We start from the raw sequence: 14,874 nt of genomic DNA on the forward strand, positions 1-14,874 counted from the left end.
TTAATTACATGTTGAAATGATAATATCTTGAGCATATTGGGCTAATTACACTATGAAGCCAAATTTAATTTGACTTATTCCTTTTACTTTTTTAGTGTGGCTCTTAGAAAATTAAAAATTATGCATGTGGCCCATGTGTTCTTTTATTAAATAGAAGCTAATCATTGTTTTATTCTTTAGTGCTGTCATAATCAATATAGTTCCCCTTATTTTTCTATTTGAGGGTAAAAAGCATCACCAACATTTTTTTTTTTCAGTAATGGGGATTGAACTCAGGGCATTTCCACTAACCTGCATCCACAGTCCTATTTTTACTACTTATTTTGAGATAGTCTTGCTCAGTTGTGCAGGCTGGGCTTGAACACTCTCCTATCTCAGCCCCCTAGACTATTGGGATTACTGGCCTGCACCACCACACCTGGCTCAGGATGCATTTTTTTTTTAAATCCAGGCTTAGTCAATTTTCAGCAAGAAAATGGTAGAAATAGGATTCTCCTCCTATGTCCCAGCTGTTTGCAGTAGTAAGTATCCTTTTACTCCCACACAATGTTATCACTTTTACTTTTTGCAGATGCATTTTTATTAAAAATATTGGCTAGTCAATGACTTGCTAAAGGCATACACCAAAAGGTATTTTTCTTAAAGCAACAAAATAAAACTGCAATAGAGAGTGAGACCTGGACTCTGACTCTGAATTACAATGAACCATGGCCCACATGGGTGAAGGTAGGTGTGCCAGCACTCACCTGTAATTCCAGCACTCCGGGAGACTGAAATAAGTTTGAGCCCAGCCTGGGCACTTAGTGATTTAGTGACTCAAAATTTAAAAATAAAAAGGACTGGAGATGTAGCTCAGTGTGAAGGCCCTGGGTTCAATCCCTAGCGTAAATAAATAAATAAATACATACATGCATACATAAATGGCTGAAAGATTCTTATTTCCTAGTGCCATCATAGCCATGGCAATGTCTCAAAGCAAGGCATTACTTGTGAGTTCGTGATGATTCTGATGTAAATAAACTTCTAATCATGTAAAAGTGTAAACTGGGCATGGTGGCCCACATCTGTAATCTTAGTACGCTGGTATACCTAGAACAAAGAGTTACAAGTTTCCAAGTTTGAACCCAGCCTAGATCATTTAGGTTAGGGTTAGGGTTATGGTTGGAGTTATCAGCAAAGATCAATCTCTGCTCTTTCCTTCAACTGTTATTTCTCTTCACTCCTTCTCTCTAATCTACTCCCTTCCATTCTTGCTTCCTTCATCCCACTGTACCCATCAGCATTAGTATATTACAGTACTTATAAGTCATTGATAAAAGGGTGAAACTGTTAAACAAATTTTAATGTACATAAGTGATATATATTGGATCTATTGCTGATATGACAAGTAGAGATTTCCTCCTTAAAACACAGCAACTGGGTCTAACTATTAAACTAAGTAGGTTGAAGAGGTAGATGAATACCAAAAAGCAACCAAAGACAAGATTACATCACCGGGAAGCATACACTAACAAAAGAGATCTCCATACTAGCAACAGAGTCTCTGCACTCTAATCAATCCCAACCCTGAGCACATGCGTGCATACACACACAGTAACAACAACAAAAATGAGAAAACAAGGCAACAAAATACCTCCAAAAACTCCTAACTTCCCCAAGACTGACCCAATAAGCACTGATGGGGAGGAAATAAAAAAGTAAACATCTGACATATATAAAGTAATAAAAGAAGAAACAAATAAATCAATAAGGTGTTCAAGAAGCTCAAAAAAGAATATAACTAAACAGATAATGGGCTTAATTAGCAAAATGATCAGTGAAGTTAAAGAAGTCAAAAACATAAAGCTAGTTGAGCTAACCAAAATTGATAGAGAAAATTTGAACTATAAGTTAGTTATTAAGGTAGTTGAAGTAAAACAAGTAATACATTCCTTTAAGATTTACCTTTCCCGTAACTCTTATTGTTTAAGGTGATGGCTAACTGAACCTTTGACCTGTAACCTAGCTGTAGATAACATTTAACCTGCAGAAAAGCAAAGTAGAAATGTTTGGGTAGTTTACATTGTATGTGTTTTAAGCACCATCTGTTTGTTATATGTCTGTGACTTTAACCATTAACAGGAACTAGTTGTAAAAGAGAAACAGAAATTTTACTAAGACCACCAGGAATGAGGTAATGACTAAAAGAAGATATGAAAGGAAATGTTAAAACAAAGAAAGGCACGGACCTTGATCAGACGAGTTTCTGGCAGTCCTGCCTTGCTGGCAAGTAAAGTCTTTGTTTTTTTACCCAACTTCTGTGTCTCCATGCATTTCTTTCCTTGATTCCAGAACAAAATGATACCAAAAATGTATGACCAGTTTAGCAAAAAATTAATCAATAAAAAGGTACCAAACAGAAATCCAGGAGAAAAAAAAATTATCTTGGAAGTATGTGCAGCAGAAGTAAGCAATGTGAGGAGAGACTGTCAGAACTAGAAGACGGGGCTGAGACAGATGACCACATACTCAGAGATACCTTAAAAACACATGATGATAGGAAATGGATCTAACCACTCCTGGATGATGCAAAAGGTTAAAGGACAATAGTAATCAGAAAAAAATATAAGATAGTACAAATTTTTTAAAACTCTTTACAGAAATCATAGCAGAAAAATTTCCAAGTGTGAGGAAAGAATTCAACCAAAAGGTAAAGAAATATAGAACCCCAAATAGCCAAAATCAGAAAATAACCTCTCCTTGACACATCATAGTTAAAATTTCAGAAATCCAACATGAGGACAGAAATTTAAAGCTGTTAGAGGGCCAGGGATTTAGCCACCTGCCTCACAAGAACAAGGTCCCAAGTTCGATCCTGGTACCAAAAAAAAAAAAAAAAAGCTGTTAGAAAAAAACAATAAATCACCTACAAGGGTAATTTGAATTAGAATTACTGCAGATTTCTCAACAGGAGAAACCTGGAAGGAAGTTATGCAAGCACTAAAGGAAAACAACTTTCAACCTAGGTTAATACAGCCTGCAAAATTGTCTTTAAAAATTGGAGAAATTAGAACCTTCCACAACAAAGTGCACCTTAAGAAATTCATGACTTCCAAACCTTCACTACAATAAGTACTCAAGGATATTCTGGGCAGAGACAATGAAGTCAACCACACCAAAGGGCCTAATGGAATGAATACATCAAGAAGGATAAGCAGTTAAACAAAAGGTAAAAATAAAAGAATCAACAACAGAAAAATAGTGTAATGATAGGAATAAGTCAATACTTTTCAGTAACAACACTCAACATAAATGGTCTCAACTCCTAATCAACAGACACATATTGGCAGACTGGTTCAAAAACCAAAACCCAACAATATGCTGCATACAAGAAACAAATTTAATCTGTAGAAAGAAGCTCAGAGACTAAAAGTCAAAGAGTGGAAAACATTATTCTGTGCAACAGGAGCCCAAAAGCAAGCAGGAGTGGCTATCTTATTTTCAGACAAAGTGGGCTTTAAGCCAAAACTAATTAGAAGAGACAAAGAAGGTAGCTACATACTGGCAAAAGGAACAATTAAACAGGAAAAGATAACAATTATAAGTATATATGCACCAAATACCTGCATAAACTTGTTCATAACAACAATATACTGTATATAAAAGATCAAATAAATATCAACACAATCATAGTGAGGGACATCAACTTTCACAAATAGATTGATCAACTAGACAAAAGAATGAACAAAGAAAAATGAGTTGAACTATACCTTCAAACAAATGGACTTAATGGACATCTATAGAATGTTTGACCCAATTAAAAACAGAATATAGACATTCTTCTCAGCAGCACATGAAACTTTCTCCAAAATGGGTCACATAAATAGGCCCATAAAGCATGCTTCAATAAATACAAAAGAATTGAAATTATCCCTTTCATATTATTAGATCATTATTAGATCACTATTATAACTAACTCCTTTGAAATCCTGTACTCCAATAAATTTGGAGAATTTAGAAGAAATGGACAGATTTCTAGACACATATGTATTACCAAAGGGAATATAAAAATACTGAACAGTGCAATAGCAAGCAATGAAATTAGGCAGTAATAAAAACTCTAACAACTAAGGAAAGCCCAGGACCCTATGTATTCAGTGCTGAATTTCACAAAGACTTGAGGGAAGAATAATACCAGCAGTTCTCAAACTCATCAATGAAGTTTCACTGGAAGCTAGCATTACCCTGTTATCAAAACCAGACAAGGAATCAAAAAGTAAGAAAGAGAAAGAAGGAAAGAAAGAGAGAGAGAGAGAGAGAGAGAGGAGAGAGAGAGAGAGAAAGAAAGAGGAGAGAGAGAAAGAGAGAGAAAGAAAGAAAGAAAGAAAGAAAGAAAGAAAGGAAGGAAGGAAGGAAGGAAGGAAGGAAGGAAAGAAGAAAGAAAAGAAAAGGTAAAGGCCAATTTTGGGTTTTTTTGGTACCAGGGATTGAACTTGGGTTGTTGTGCTTGCGAGGCAGGCATCGAAACCACTGAGCTAAATCCCTGGCCCCCCAATTTTGCTAATGAACATAGATGCAAATATCCTCAAGTCTGGTAAATATAATGCAGCAAATCATTAAAAAGATACATCATGATCAGATACTACATAAACAGAAGCAAGCACAAATTTGTCTTTTCTGGGAATTGAACCAAGGGCTTTCACACTGACCTAAATTCCTAGACTTTTTAAATTTTTTTATTTGGAGATAGGGTCTCCCTAAGTCACTAAGTTGCTAAGGCTGAAGATTTTATTGCTGTTGTTATTTCATGTATTATAGGATCACCGTTTGATGTGGTTCTTTTTTTTTTTTTTGGTACTGGGGATCGAACTTGGGTCCTTGCTCTTGTGAGGCAGGTGGCAGTTGATGTGGTTCTTGACAGCATACAGGCACTGTGGTGACGTTGGCTGGTCCCGTAAGGAAATGCAGTTACTGTCATTCATCACTTAATGACAGAGATATATGAAATACAGCACTAGACCATTTCACTGGTGTGTGAACACCATATTGTGTGCTTACACATCTAGTTGGTATGGGTCAATTACTCAAAATGGTAAAAATGAGGTGTTATGAGGCCACTGCCTTTGTAACACTGAGTATTGCTTTATAGTAATTTTTTGTAACTAGGTGTAGATTCTAGTGATAAAAAGTATGCCATAGTAAATACATAAACAAGTAACATAGTTGCTTATTACCATCAAGTCTTATGTACTGTACATAATTCCATGTGCTATAATTTTATTTTTCTTTTTTCAGTATTGGGGATTGAAACTAGAGCCTTTACACTGAGCTACATCCTAAATTCCCTCTTTTCCTCCTTGTCTTCCTTCTCTTTCTTCCATTCCACCCCCTCCTTCTCTTTTTAATCTCCCCCTTTCTTCTTCTCCTCCCCCTTTTCCTCCTTCTTCTTTTTCTTCCTCTTCTTCTCACGTTTGGTATATATACATGTCCCACCTTAATTCTTTTTATTTGCCCTTCTTCCCTCCCTCCCACCTTCCTCAATCTCTAGATACCGTTCTCATCTGCAAAAGAACTACTTCCTTATTATGTTTTTTTATATAAGAAAAACTATGCAATATTTAAGTTTGTGTGTCTGATTTATTTCACTTGGCATTATGGTCTCAAGAAGCAGCCATTTCCTGCAAATGACTCAAATTTATCCTTCTTTATGGCTGAGTAGTATTACATTGTATATAAATATGACATTTTTTTATCTATTTGACTGTTGTTGGGTATATAGGCCATTTCCATGATTTAGCTATTATGAGTTGTGTTGCTATAAATATGTGTATGCATATATCACTATAATGTGATATCATTAATGAATTAGGGAAGATACCCCTAAGGAGAGGAGCTGAGTTGAATAGAATTTCCATTTTTAGCTTTTTTGAAGAATCTTCATACGAATTTCCATAGTGGTGGTACTAATTTATGTTCCCACCAACAATGCAGAAGGGTTCCTTTTTCCCCCATGGCCTTACCAGCATTTGCTATTATTAGATTTCTTGATAATAGCCATTCTTTCTGAAGTAAGATGGAATCTCTGTTTAGTTTGCATTTTTCTCATGACCAATACTATTGAACATTTTTGTATATATTTACTGGCCATTTGTACTTCTTCTTCTGAGAAGTTCCTATACATTTCAATGGCCTATGTTTTGATTGAGTCTTTTGATGGGTCTAATTTTGTTTTTTACATATTCCTAAAATTAGCTCTTTGAGGAATAGCTGGCAAGCATTTTTTTTTATTCTGAGTTTTTTCTCTTCACTCTGTTGGTTGTTTTCTTTGCAGTGCAGTGGCTGTCTAATTTTGCGTAATTCCATTTGTTGATTCTTGGTGTTATTTCTTGTACAATTGGAGTTCTGTTCAGAAAGTCTTTACCTATGCCTATGTCTTCAAGAGTTTTATCTCCTTTACCTTCCAGCAGAATTAGTGTTTCTGTTTTAATATCTAGGTCTTTGACCCGTTTCTATTTTATTTTAATGCATGGAAAGACACAGGTCTAGACTCAATCTTCTGCCAGTTTTCTCAGGACCATTTGTTAAAGAGGCTCTCTTTTCTCCCATGTATATTTTTGGTTCCCTTGTCAAGATAGATCAGTTGGTTGAATGTTACTGGAATATTTCTGCATCATCTATTCTGTCCCATTGATTCACATGTCTGTTTTTGTGCCAATACCAGGCTGTTTTTAATTGCTGTCGCTTTGTAATATAACTCGAAATCTGAAATTGTGATGCCTCCTGCTTTGCTCTTATTGCCCAGGATTGCTTTGCTATTCTGGATCTCTTCTCATTCCACATAATTTTAGGGTTTTTTTCTACTTCTGCGAGGAATGCTGTTGGTATTTGGATTGGGATTGCTCAGCCTCCTGGAGTTTCTGTTCAGATTACAGGACCTGTACCACCTGTACCATTACAGGCCTGTACCACCAAACCCAACTGAGAGAGAAAAACTTAACTTTATTCATTTATTTGTTTGTTTGTTTTTGAGATGAGGTCTTGGTAAGCTCCCCAGAATAGCCTCAAACTTACTATCCTCCTGCTTCAGCCTCTCAAGTAGCTTGGATTATAGGTACATGCCACTGTAGTGTCATTTATTTTTTATTTTATGAGAGATCTCCTCTGTTTTCTAGGCTACAAGCCAGGAAAACTTTATATTATTGACTTCTCTGTGGAGATAAAATTTTGAAATTACTTTTGTACTCACCTGTACTACACTTTGAGGCCAGGGCATCTTAAGTTTTGGCACTTATTCTTCAGTAAGGGAAGAGGACAAAGAATGCAGTTTGTAGTCAGGCATGATAGTATTATAGACAGCTAAGTTAGGTTGAAATATTATAGGCAGTCAGATAGAGCATGGCCCTTGAGAGAGTCAGCAGAAGATAAAAACACACATTACAACCCTACTGGAGAATCATCTGTTAGAGGGCAGACCTCAAGATAAAGACAAAATGACCAGGCCTGCATACTTTCCCAAAGGACAGGCTAAGTGATAGCACCTGGCCTAATGAAGTCTAGATAGACATCAGTCACCCAGTGGGTGACCAAGAGCTCTGAAATGCTTTTGCTCTTTCCAGATACACTTGTTATGTGGCTTGTTCCCCCACTGGATCACTAGTACCTAAGCAACTACACTTATAATCTTATTGTCTGATTATAACTTTAACCTATTTTGTACCAACATGTATGTGTTTTATAAAACTTTCTCTAAAAAGTGGGGTCCTCAGCTACCCATTTGGGACCTCTCCTGCCTCTCAGAAGCTATCGTCTCAATAAACATTTCCTACTCTTAACATCTGTTGTCCCTCAAATTCATTCTTCAGTTTTAGAAAACACGAATTCAGCGTGTCAGACATTTAACAGGTTGAGAATTATATTTCCCTTATATCATTTAGAGATCCTATTTCATCTCCTACATCATCCCTGTATCAATAGTACATGCCTGTAATTCCTGCACTCTGGGAGGCTGAGGCAGGAGGATTTCAAGTTCTAGCCCAGCCTGGGCAATGTAGTAACTTAGAGAGACCCTGTCTCCTCCTCCCATTTTTTCTTCTTCTTTAAATCAGTATGAGGAATTGAACCTAGGGCCTTCATACTGAGCTACATTCTGAGTCCCTTATTTTGTTTTTTTATTTTGAGACAGTCTTGTTTGAACTTGCAGTCCTCCTATTCTTATAAAGGCATTAATTTCATTGTGAGGGCTTCATCTTCATGACCTATTCTAACTTGAATTATCTTCCATAACTATGTTGACATAGTATTTCAGAAGAATACATGTAGTGTTGAGCTCAGCAGGCAGGTTTTTAAGAAAGTAAAAGTCTCATCTCTTAATATTATCTCTTTGAGTTAAGGTCTCAGCATATGAATTTGTGGTAGAGAAAAACACAAACATGCCATCCATAACACTGGGTGCGTAATGTGCTTTATTCTCTTCTTCTCTATTACTATTCATTTATTGTTTGTAAAACATAATTTATGCCTGCTAGAACTATCACAGCCTGAGGAAGAAATCCATTCCAGTGCCTCATCCTCTTTCCTGGTACCACATGTCCTCCTCATCTTGCTATACTAACTGAACATGTACTATGTACCTACCTTTGTTTAAACTCTTTCTACTAACCAAACTCTTAATCTGCCCAACATGTTAGGGTGCAAGTGTTATTATTATCCCCAACATACAGAAGAGAAAACCGAAGCACAGTGTACCCAAGGTCACAAAGCTAGTGGATAACTCTTACGGGACATTTCAGTTTAGTCATCCCTATAATGTAAAGTAATACAATATGCTACTTTAACAACTCAGCACTTGCTGGTTGTGGTGTCCAGGTGGCTTGTAATCCTAGCTCTTTGATGCTACACTAGACACAGCATGTGAAATGCCAGAACCATGAGTGATAAAATAATTTACCAACAGTCAAGGAATATAGAAAAGTTAACAGTTTATTGATAACTGCAAGAGAATAGTGGCTGAGTTCTGAGAGAGGATGAAGCTATCAGGGAGAAAGGCTAGGTTTTTATAAGAGTTTAAGGGTGTGAGAGCTGTACAGGATGATGAAAGCAAGTGTCTCAGGAAGTCTTTCTTTAGGTCAGCTTGCATTCTGCTTATCTCACAGCAGTAGATGTGTTATGTCAGAATACATTGAAGCAGCCAATGTGACATGGTCCACTACTATGATCCTCACAGAAGGGCTGTAAGAATCAAGATCCTGTATGCATCAACTCTAAGGAAAACGTCACATGCTATTGAGAAGAAATATGTGTGTTCTACATCGCAGGTGTGCTTATTAACTTTCACATATAGTTTAACCTGTACAGAATGTTATAGCCACTTAGTACGTGCCAGTTCAGAGAAGCCTGATGGAGTAAGAGGCTAGGTTTACTACAACTGTACTATAACTGTAAATTAATTCATTTTCTGCCTGTTTAGCTTCCACATTTGGAAGGCTGTGGCAGGAGGATCCAAAGTTCAAGGCCAACCTAAGCAACTTATTGAGATCCTATCTGAAAATAAAAGGGCTGAAGATTCAGTTCAGTAGTAGAGCCCCTGCTTAGCAATATTAGGCCCTGGTTTCAACCCCTAATGTCACCTAAAAGAAAAAAGACAACAAATACTGCTGCCCTAAGATAGTAAATTATATGTAAAATTAAAACACAAAAAAGTTTTTTATAAATGTTATATGTTATAAACAAAAGGACTTTTAAAGTAAACTTTGTAGTCAATTATGATACATACTAAAAAGTGCATAAATGATGTTCAATTAATATTCATAAAGTGAACAAACTGATCATAACTATCAACCACATCAAGAAACAGAAAATAACCAGTCCACCCCTCCCAGGCCACACCCACCCACCCAGAATCTCCTTTTGTCCAGTAAGACTCAAACTTAAAAATAAGCATCAGCAGGTCCGGGAATTTAGCAATCCCTGGTACCAAAAAAAAAAAAAAGCATCAGGGACTGGAGGCTTAGTTCATTGGTAGAGCACTTGCCTATCATACACATAGGCCCTAGGTTTGCTAAAAAATGATAATAATAAGCATTCACTTATGTATTCTATAGTCTCAGAGCCCAATTAAAATACATTTCCATAGGAATCTACTATTCCTAAAGTGGTAGTTCTCAAAATGTGATCTTCAGACAAGCAGCCTCAGGATTACCAGAGAATTTATTAATTAGACTTGCATATTCAAGGATCCCTAGCCAGAACTATGGAACTAAAACTTCTGGACTGGAGCTCAGCTATTTGTTTCAATATGGCCCAGGACGGATTATGATGCATGTTAGAGTTGGAAGGCAAGGATGTCAGTTCTTTGGAAGAGTTTTGGTTTGTGATCCTATTTATGTAGGAGAAATATTCGACCTGTCCGATGCCAAATGTGTTGAGTTTGTGGCCTCTCAACTTTTAAGAGTGAAGTCTCAAATCAATGGAAGAAGTTTGGAGAGTTTTATTGGAAATAAAGGGAAGAATAGCTCCTGGATTTCCTGGAGGGTCCCAAGTAGGGTGGCCACTGAGGCTCTTTGTTGGGTAATTTATATACCAAAGTCACAAAGCCAGTGTGGGTCAAACTACAATCAACCTATATGAAAACAGGTCAAGAAGCAAAGGTACATGGAAGGAACAATGGCATTTTGGGGAAGGGATGAGTCCAGATGCTCTAGTCACCCACCTGGGCTTCTGGGGCCTATCTGGACTTCCTGGATCAGGTACGGATAATTACGGTATAATCTCAAGTTGCTGTTTATTCCTTAGGTCTCCTAGGCTTGCCCTTGCATCTTTATCTTGAGGCCTTGCCTTCTTCAGATGTCCCTCCAACCACAATTTTGATGCCTTTATTTTTTTGTGCTGATTTTCAATCCCTCTGTAACTATAGTAACTTAGCTGCCTATAATACTATAGTAAAATGCATTAGTTGAATTAGTTTAGCACCTAAAGCATTAAGTTTGAATGATGGTAGCCAGGTCTAATGACCTATCTCCTATGGAAGCAGTTGCTGGAAAAATGTGTTTCCATTTTAACTAAGCTTGTTGCCATCAAGGTTGTATTTTTTTTATTAAGTTTATCGGTACATTTTAGGTATGCAATACAGTTACATTCATCATTGCAATCTTGTACCTTTACATGATGTATCTTGATTCTTATTTTTTCCCCATTCCCCTGCTCTCCCTTCACCTCCTCCACCCTTCCCTATTTACAAAGACTTTTTTTCCATTATTTTTCTTTTCTCGTATTTTTTCTTTTCCCTTCTTTCCTTTTCCCTACCTTTCTCATTTCTTTTTCCTTTAGACATTTTCTTCCTATTTCATAATATCAATTATACATTTTGATCCTTATTTACACTTTTAATTTTTCACACCAGAGAAACTATTTGGTATTTACACGTGTCCTATTTATTTCACTTAAGAGTATCGCCTCAATGGGCATCCACTTAGCTATAAATGTCTCTAGTTTCTCATTCTTTATGGCTGAGTACTACTCCATTATATATATATAAAACACATCTTCTTTATCCAGTCTCCAGTTAGGGGCAATTGGGCTGTTTCCAAGTTTTAGCTATTACAGACTGTGCTGCTATGAACATGGGTGAGCATATATGACTGAGGTTTGATTCTTTTAAGGCCCAGCAGAGGGATAGCTGGGTCAAATGGGACTTCCAGTCCTAGTTGTTTGAGGTATCTCCATATTGATTTCCACAGTGCTTGCTCCAGTTTTCACTCCCACCAACAATGGAGACGTGTTCCTTTCTCCCCACAGCCCCACCAGCATTTGTTATTGGTTGATTTCTTGATAGCAGCCATTCTTTCTGGGGTGAGGTGGAAACTCTGCGTTGTTTTCATCTGCATCTCTCAAATGACCAGTGATGTTGAACATCTTTTCATATGTTTATTTGCTGCTTTTATTGTTTGTCTTGAGAAATGTCTACTCATTTCAGATGCCCATTTTTGAATTGGGTCTTTATATTTGGGGGGTCTGATTTTTTTTTAGTTCTTTATATATTCTAGACGGTAGTCCTTTGTCTGAGGAAAAGCTGGCAAAATTTTTTTCCCACGTTGCAGGTCGTCTCTTAGCTCTGTTGGTGGTTTCTATTGCAGTGCAGAAGCTGTTTAATAAGATGAGATCCCAGTTGTTGATTCTTTGCGCTAGTTCCCATGCCACTGAGGATTTGTTCATAAAGGTTTTTCCTATGCCAATGCCTTCAACAGTTCTACCTAACTTATCTTTCAGCAAGTTTAGTGTTTCTGTTTTAATATTTAGATCTTTAATCCACTTCGATTGTAGTCATCCAGGTTGTATTTGAAAAGGACGAAGCAGCCCCACCCCCACTCCCACTCCCAAAAGGGCGCAGTAGTCTCCTGAGCCTCTAGGCCCCGGGCTCCACCCACGAATCCCAGCCAGAGACTGGCGGGAAATTCGAGGTCAGAGAAGCCAGCAGTTTTCGGCCAATCAGAAGCCAGGCTCTACCCTTTCTCCTATCCTGGCTATGTGATTGGGTGGTTTTCCACTAGCGGAAGCGACTCCGTGCGGTCACGCCCCGCGCCCTCCACCGGAAGCCAATCACGGCGCAGCGCTCGAGCGGACCCAAGGAGGCGTGAGAGTTTCAACATGGCGGAGGATACCTCCGTGGGCGCTCCGAGCTCGCGGGGGCGTGAGGACCCGGAAGACGAGGACGCCCCGGAGCCTGCACTGATGGAAAAGGCCACAAACGAACAGGAGCACACAGAGTGCCAGGAACTGTTGGACTGCCAGGTGGAGTTCGGGAGCCCTGAGGAAGAGAAGGAGGAGGACGCGGACCTGGTGGCGAAGGCCGAGGCGGTGGCTACCGGGTGGATGCTGGATTTCCTCTGCCTCTCCCTCTGCCGGGCATTCCGTGACGGCCGCTCCGAGGACTTCCACCGCATCCGCGACAGCACCGAGGGTGAGTGCGGCAGATGCTTGCAGGATCCACGCTCGCCCGCGCGAGCTTCGCCTGCCGTCGCGGTTCCGCCCCTTATCAGCGCCTCTTTTCCTTCAGATTCTTTTCCTCTTCGGTGAAATGAAAATAAGACCTCCGGTTAGGGTGAACGTAAAGATTAAACGAGACAGTGTATAAAACTGCACCCAACCCACTGTGCAGTTCCTTTTGTCTCCTTCGGAGCTTTTATTCGGTGGCTTTTAAACTTTGTTGTTTGTTTTGAGATACTGGGATTGAACTCAGGGCCTTTTTGAGACAGGGTCCAGCTTAAATCGCTAAGTTGCCGAGGCTAAGCTGAAACTTGTGATCCTCCTGCCTCAGCCTCCCAGAATGCTACACAACGGTATTGTGATTTTTTTTTTACTCTGCAGTCACTGTAACCGCAGTCATCACTCTGTTTTATGTTGACTTGTGAGGTATTTAAACCTTCTTTGGCCTGTTTGCTGAGTGTAGTCCTCAGAATAAAAAGCTGAAATCTGCTTAGACAGTCTGTAAATAATGAACAAAGACCCAGTGGGAAGATTAACAGCATTCTTTGTTGTCATTTGTTTCTGCGGTACTAAGAATTGAACCCTAGGGCTCTGCGTTGAATTACATCCTCACTCCCCCACCCGCCGTTTTTAAAAAATTATTTTTGTTGTTGAGACAGGGTCTCACTGTGTATGTGGTTCTGGCTGGCCTTGATCTCGCAGTGATCCTCCTGCCTCAGCTACCCAAATGCTGGGATTACAGGTGTGTCCACCACACTTGGATTTGGTTTTGGTTTTTGAGACCAGGTCTTGCTAAATTGCCCAGGGCGCACTTGAATTTGTGATCCTCCTACGGGCTTTCAGAGTGCTGAGATTTAGCATAGCTTTTTGAAAGATAACAGAAAAATGCTCTGGTACTTTCCTCAGAGTTGGCATTAAACTTACTGTATAAATATGTATTTATAGTATAAATCTAACAGTAACAGAAAATTCTCAGTGAGCTGTATTGATGCATTGCATGTTCATGATAATCTTGTGAGTTAAGCAAGTAATTTTAGTTTACAGAGCAGTGAAATAGTTAACCTAAAGTGTTTCAGACTCATGCCTTATTACACTTCAAATACCTTTTCTTTGTATATCTAGCTAATACTGGAGCCATGGAAAATCAACGTTAATTAGGAAATTCATCCCTGCAGTGAAGTCAGTTCACAATAGTTAGAATTATTAAAAAGTTCTTTTTGGAAGAAGGCCAGAATGATCTGTGGAAATGGGTTAGAGTTGGAAATATCCGTATAATGCAGATATCAGTTAATGCAGACAGTTTGTTAATCAGCTTTGTATCTCAGTAACAAAAGGTAATTGATAAAGCACAGGTTTATTCGGTGGCAGTTTTGGAAGTTCCAGTTCCTCCTTGATTGCCCCCTTGTTTGGGGGCTTGTGGCAAGGCAGCACAGTATGTTAGGAGCTAGTAGGAAAGCAGACCACTCACCCCAAGACTGGGAGCCATGTAGGGCTGGAGGTGGGAGAGACTGGTGTCCCATGGTGCCCTTCCCAGGCATGCCCCCAGTGACCCCAAAACCTCCCACTAGGCCCCATATTTTAAAGCTCCACAACTTCCTTGTCGCCAGACTGGGTTCTAGGATGGTCCTAAAGTAACCTCATTATATTAATGAGGGTTCTACGACCTTCCTTACAGAAAAAGAATTAATGTCAGTAAGAGACACGAAGGGATTTATTAGGCAGATATCTAAATGAAAAGTACACAGTCACAGAAATAGAGTGTGGGCTCTAGAGAGGTGCCTTATGATCTAGATATGGGTATACTGTGTTTATGGGCGCTGGGTGATCTAGGATGTGTATTTCTGCTGTCAGGTTTCCCATCTGGTGGACTTTGTTAGATTGCAGGCTTTTTACATGTGTGTGAAAGTGAGATGT

The 14,874-nt window shown here is 38.8% G+C and overlaps 1 protein-coding gene across 4 annotated transcripts in view; it reads left to right on the plus strand.

Moving 5' to 3' along the window:
- Nucleotides 1-12,571: 12,571 nt before the first annotated feature.
- Terf1 (telomeric repeat binding factor 1) overlaps nt 12,572-14,874 on the plus strand; it is a 36,322-nt gene continuing 34,019 nt past the window's right edge. The window contains exon 1 of one of the 4 annotated variants that reach the window (XM_021255936.2): nt 12,572-12,934. In XM_021255936.2, coding sequence (XP_021111595.1) covers nt 12,622-12,934 — 313 coding nt within the window. In that variant the 5' untranslated portion in view covers nt 12,572-12,621. 4 annotated transcript variants of the gene reach the window in all.

Source organism: Heterocephalus glaber, unplaced genomic scaffold (assembly GCF_053883595.1).
Source record: "Heterocephalus glaber isolate CG9 unplaced genomic scaffold, H.glaber_assembly_v1.0 deba00001553, whole genome shotgun sequence".
Lineage (NCBI taxonomy): Eukaryota > Metazoa > Chordata > Mammalia > Rodentia > Bathyergidae > Heterocephalus > Heterocephalus glaber.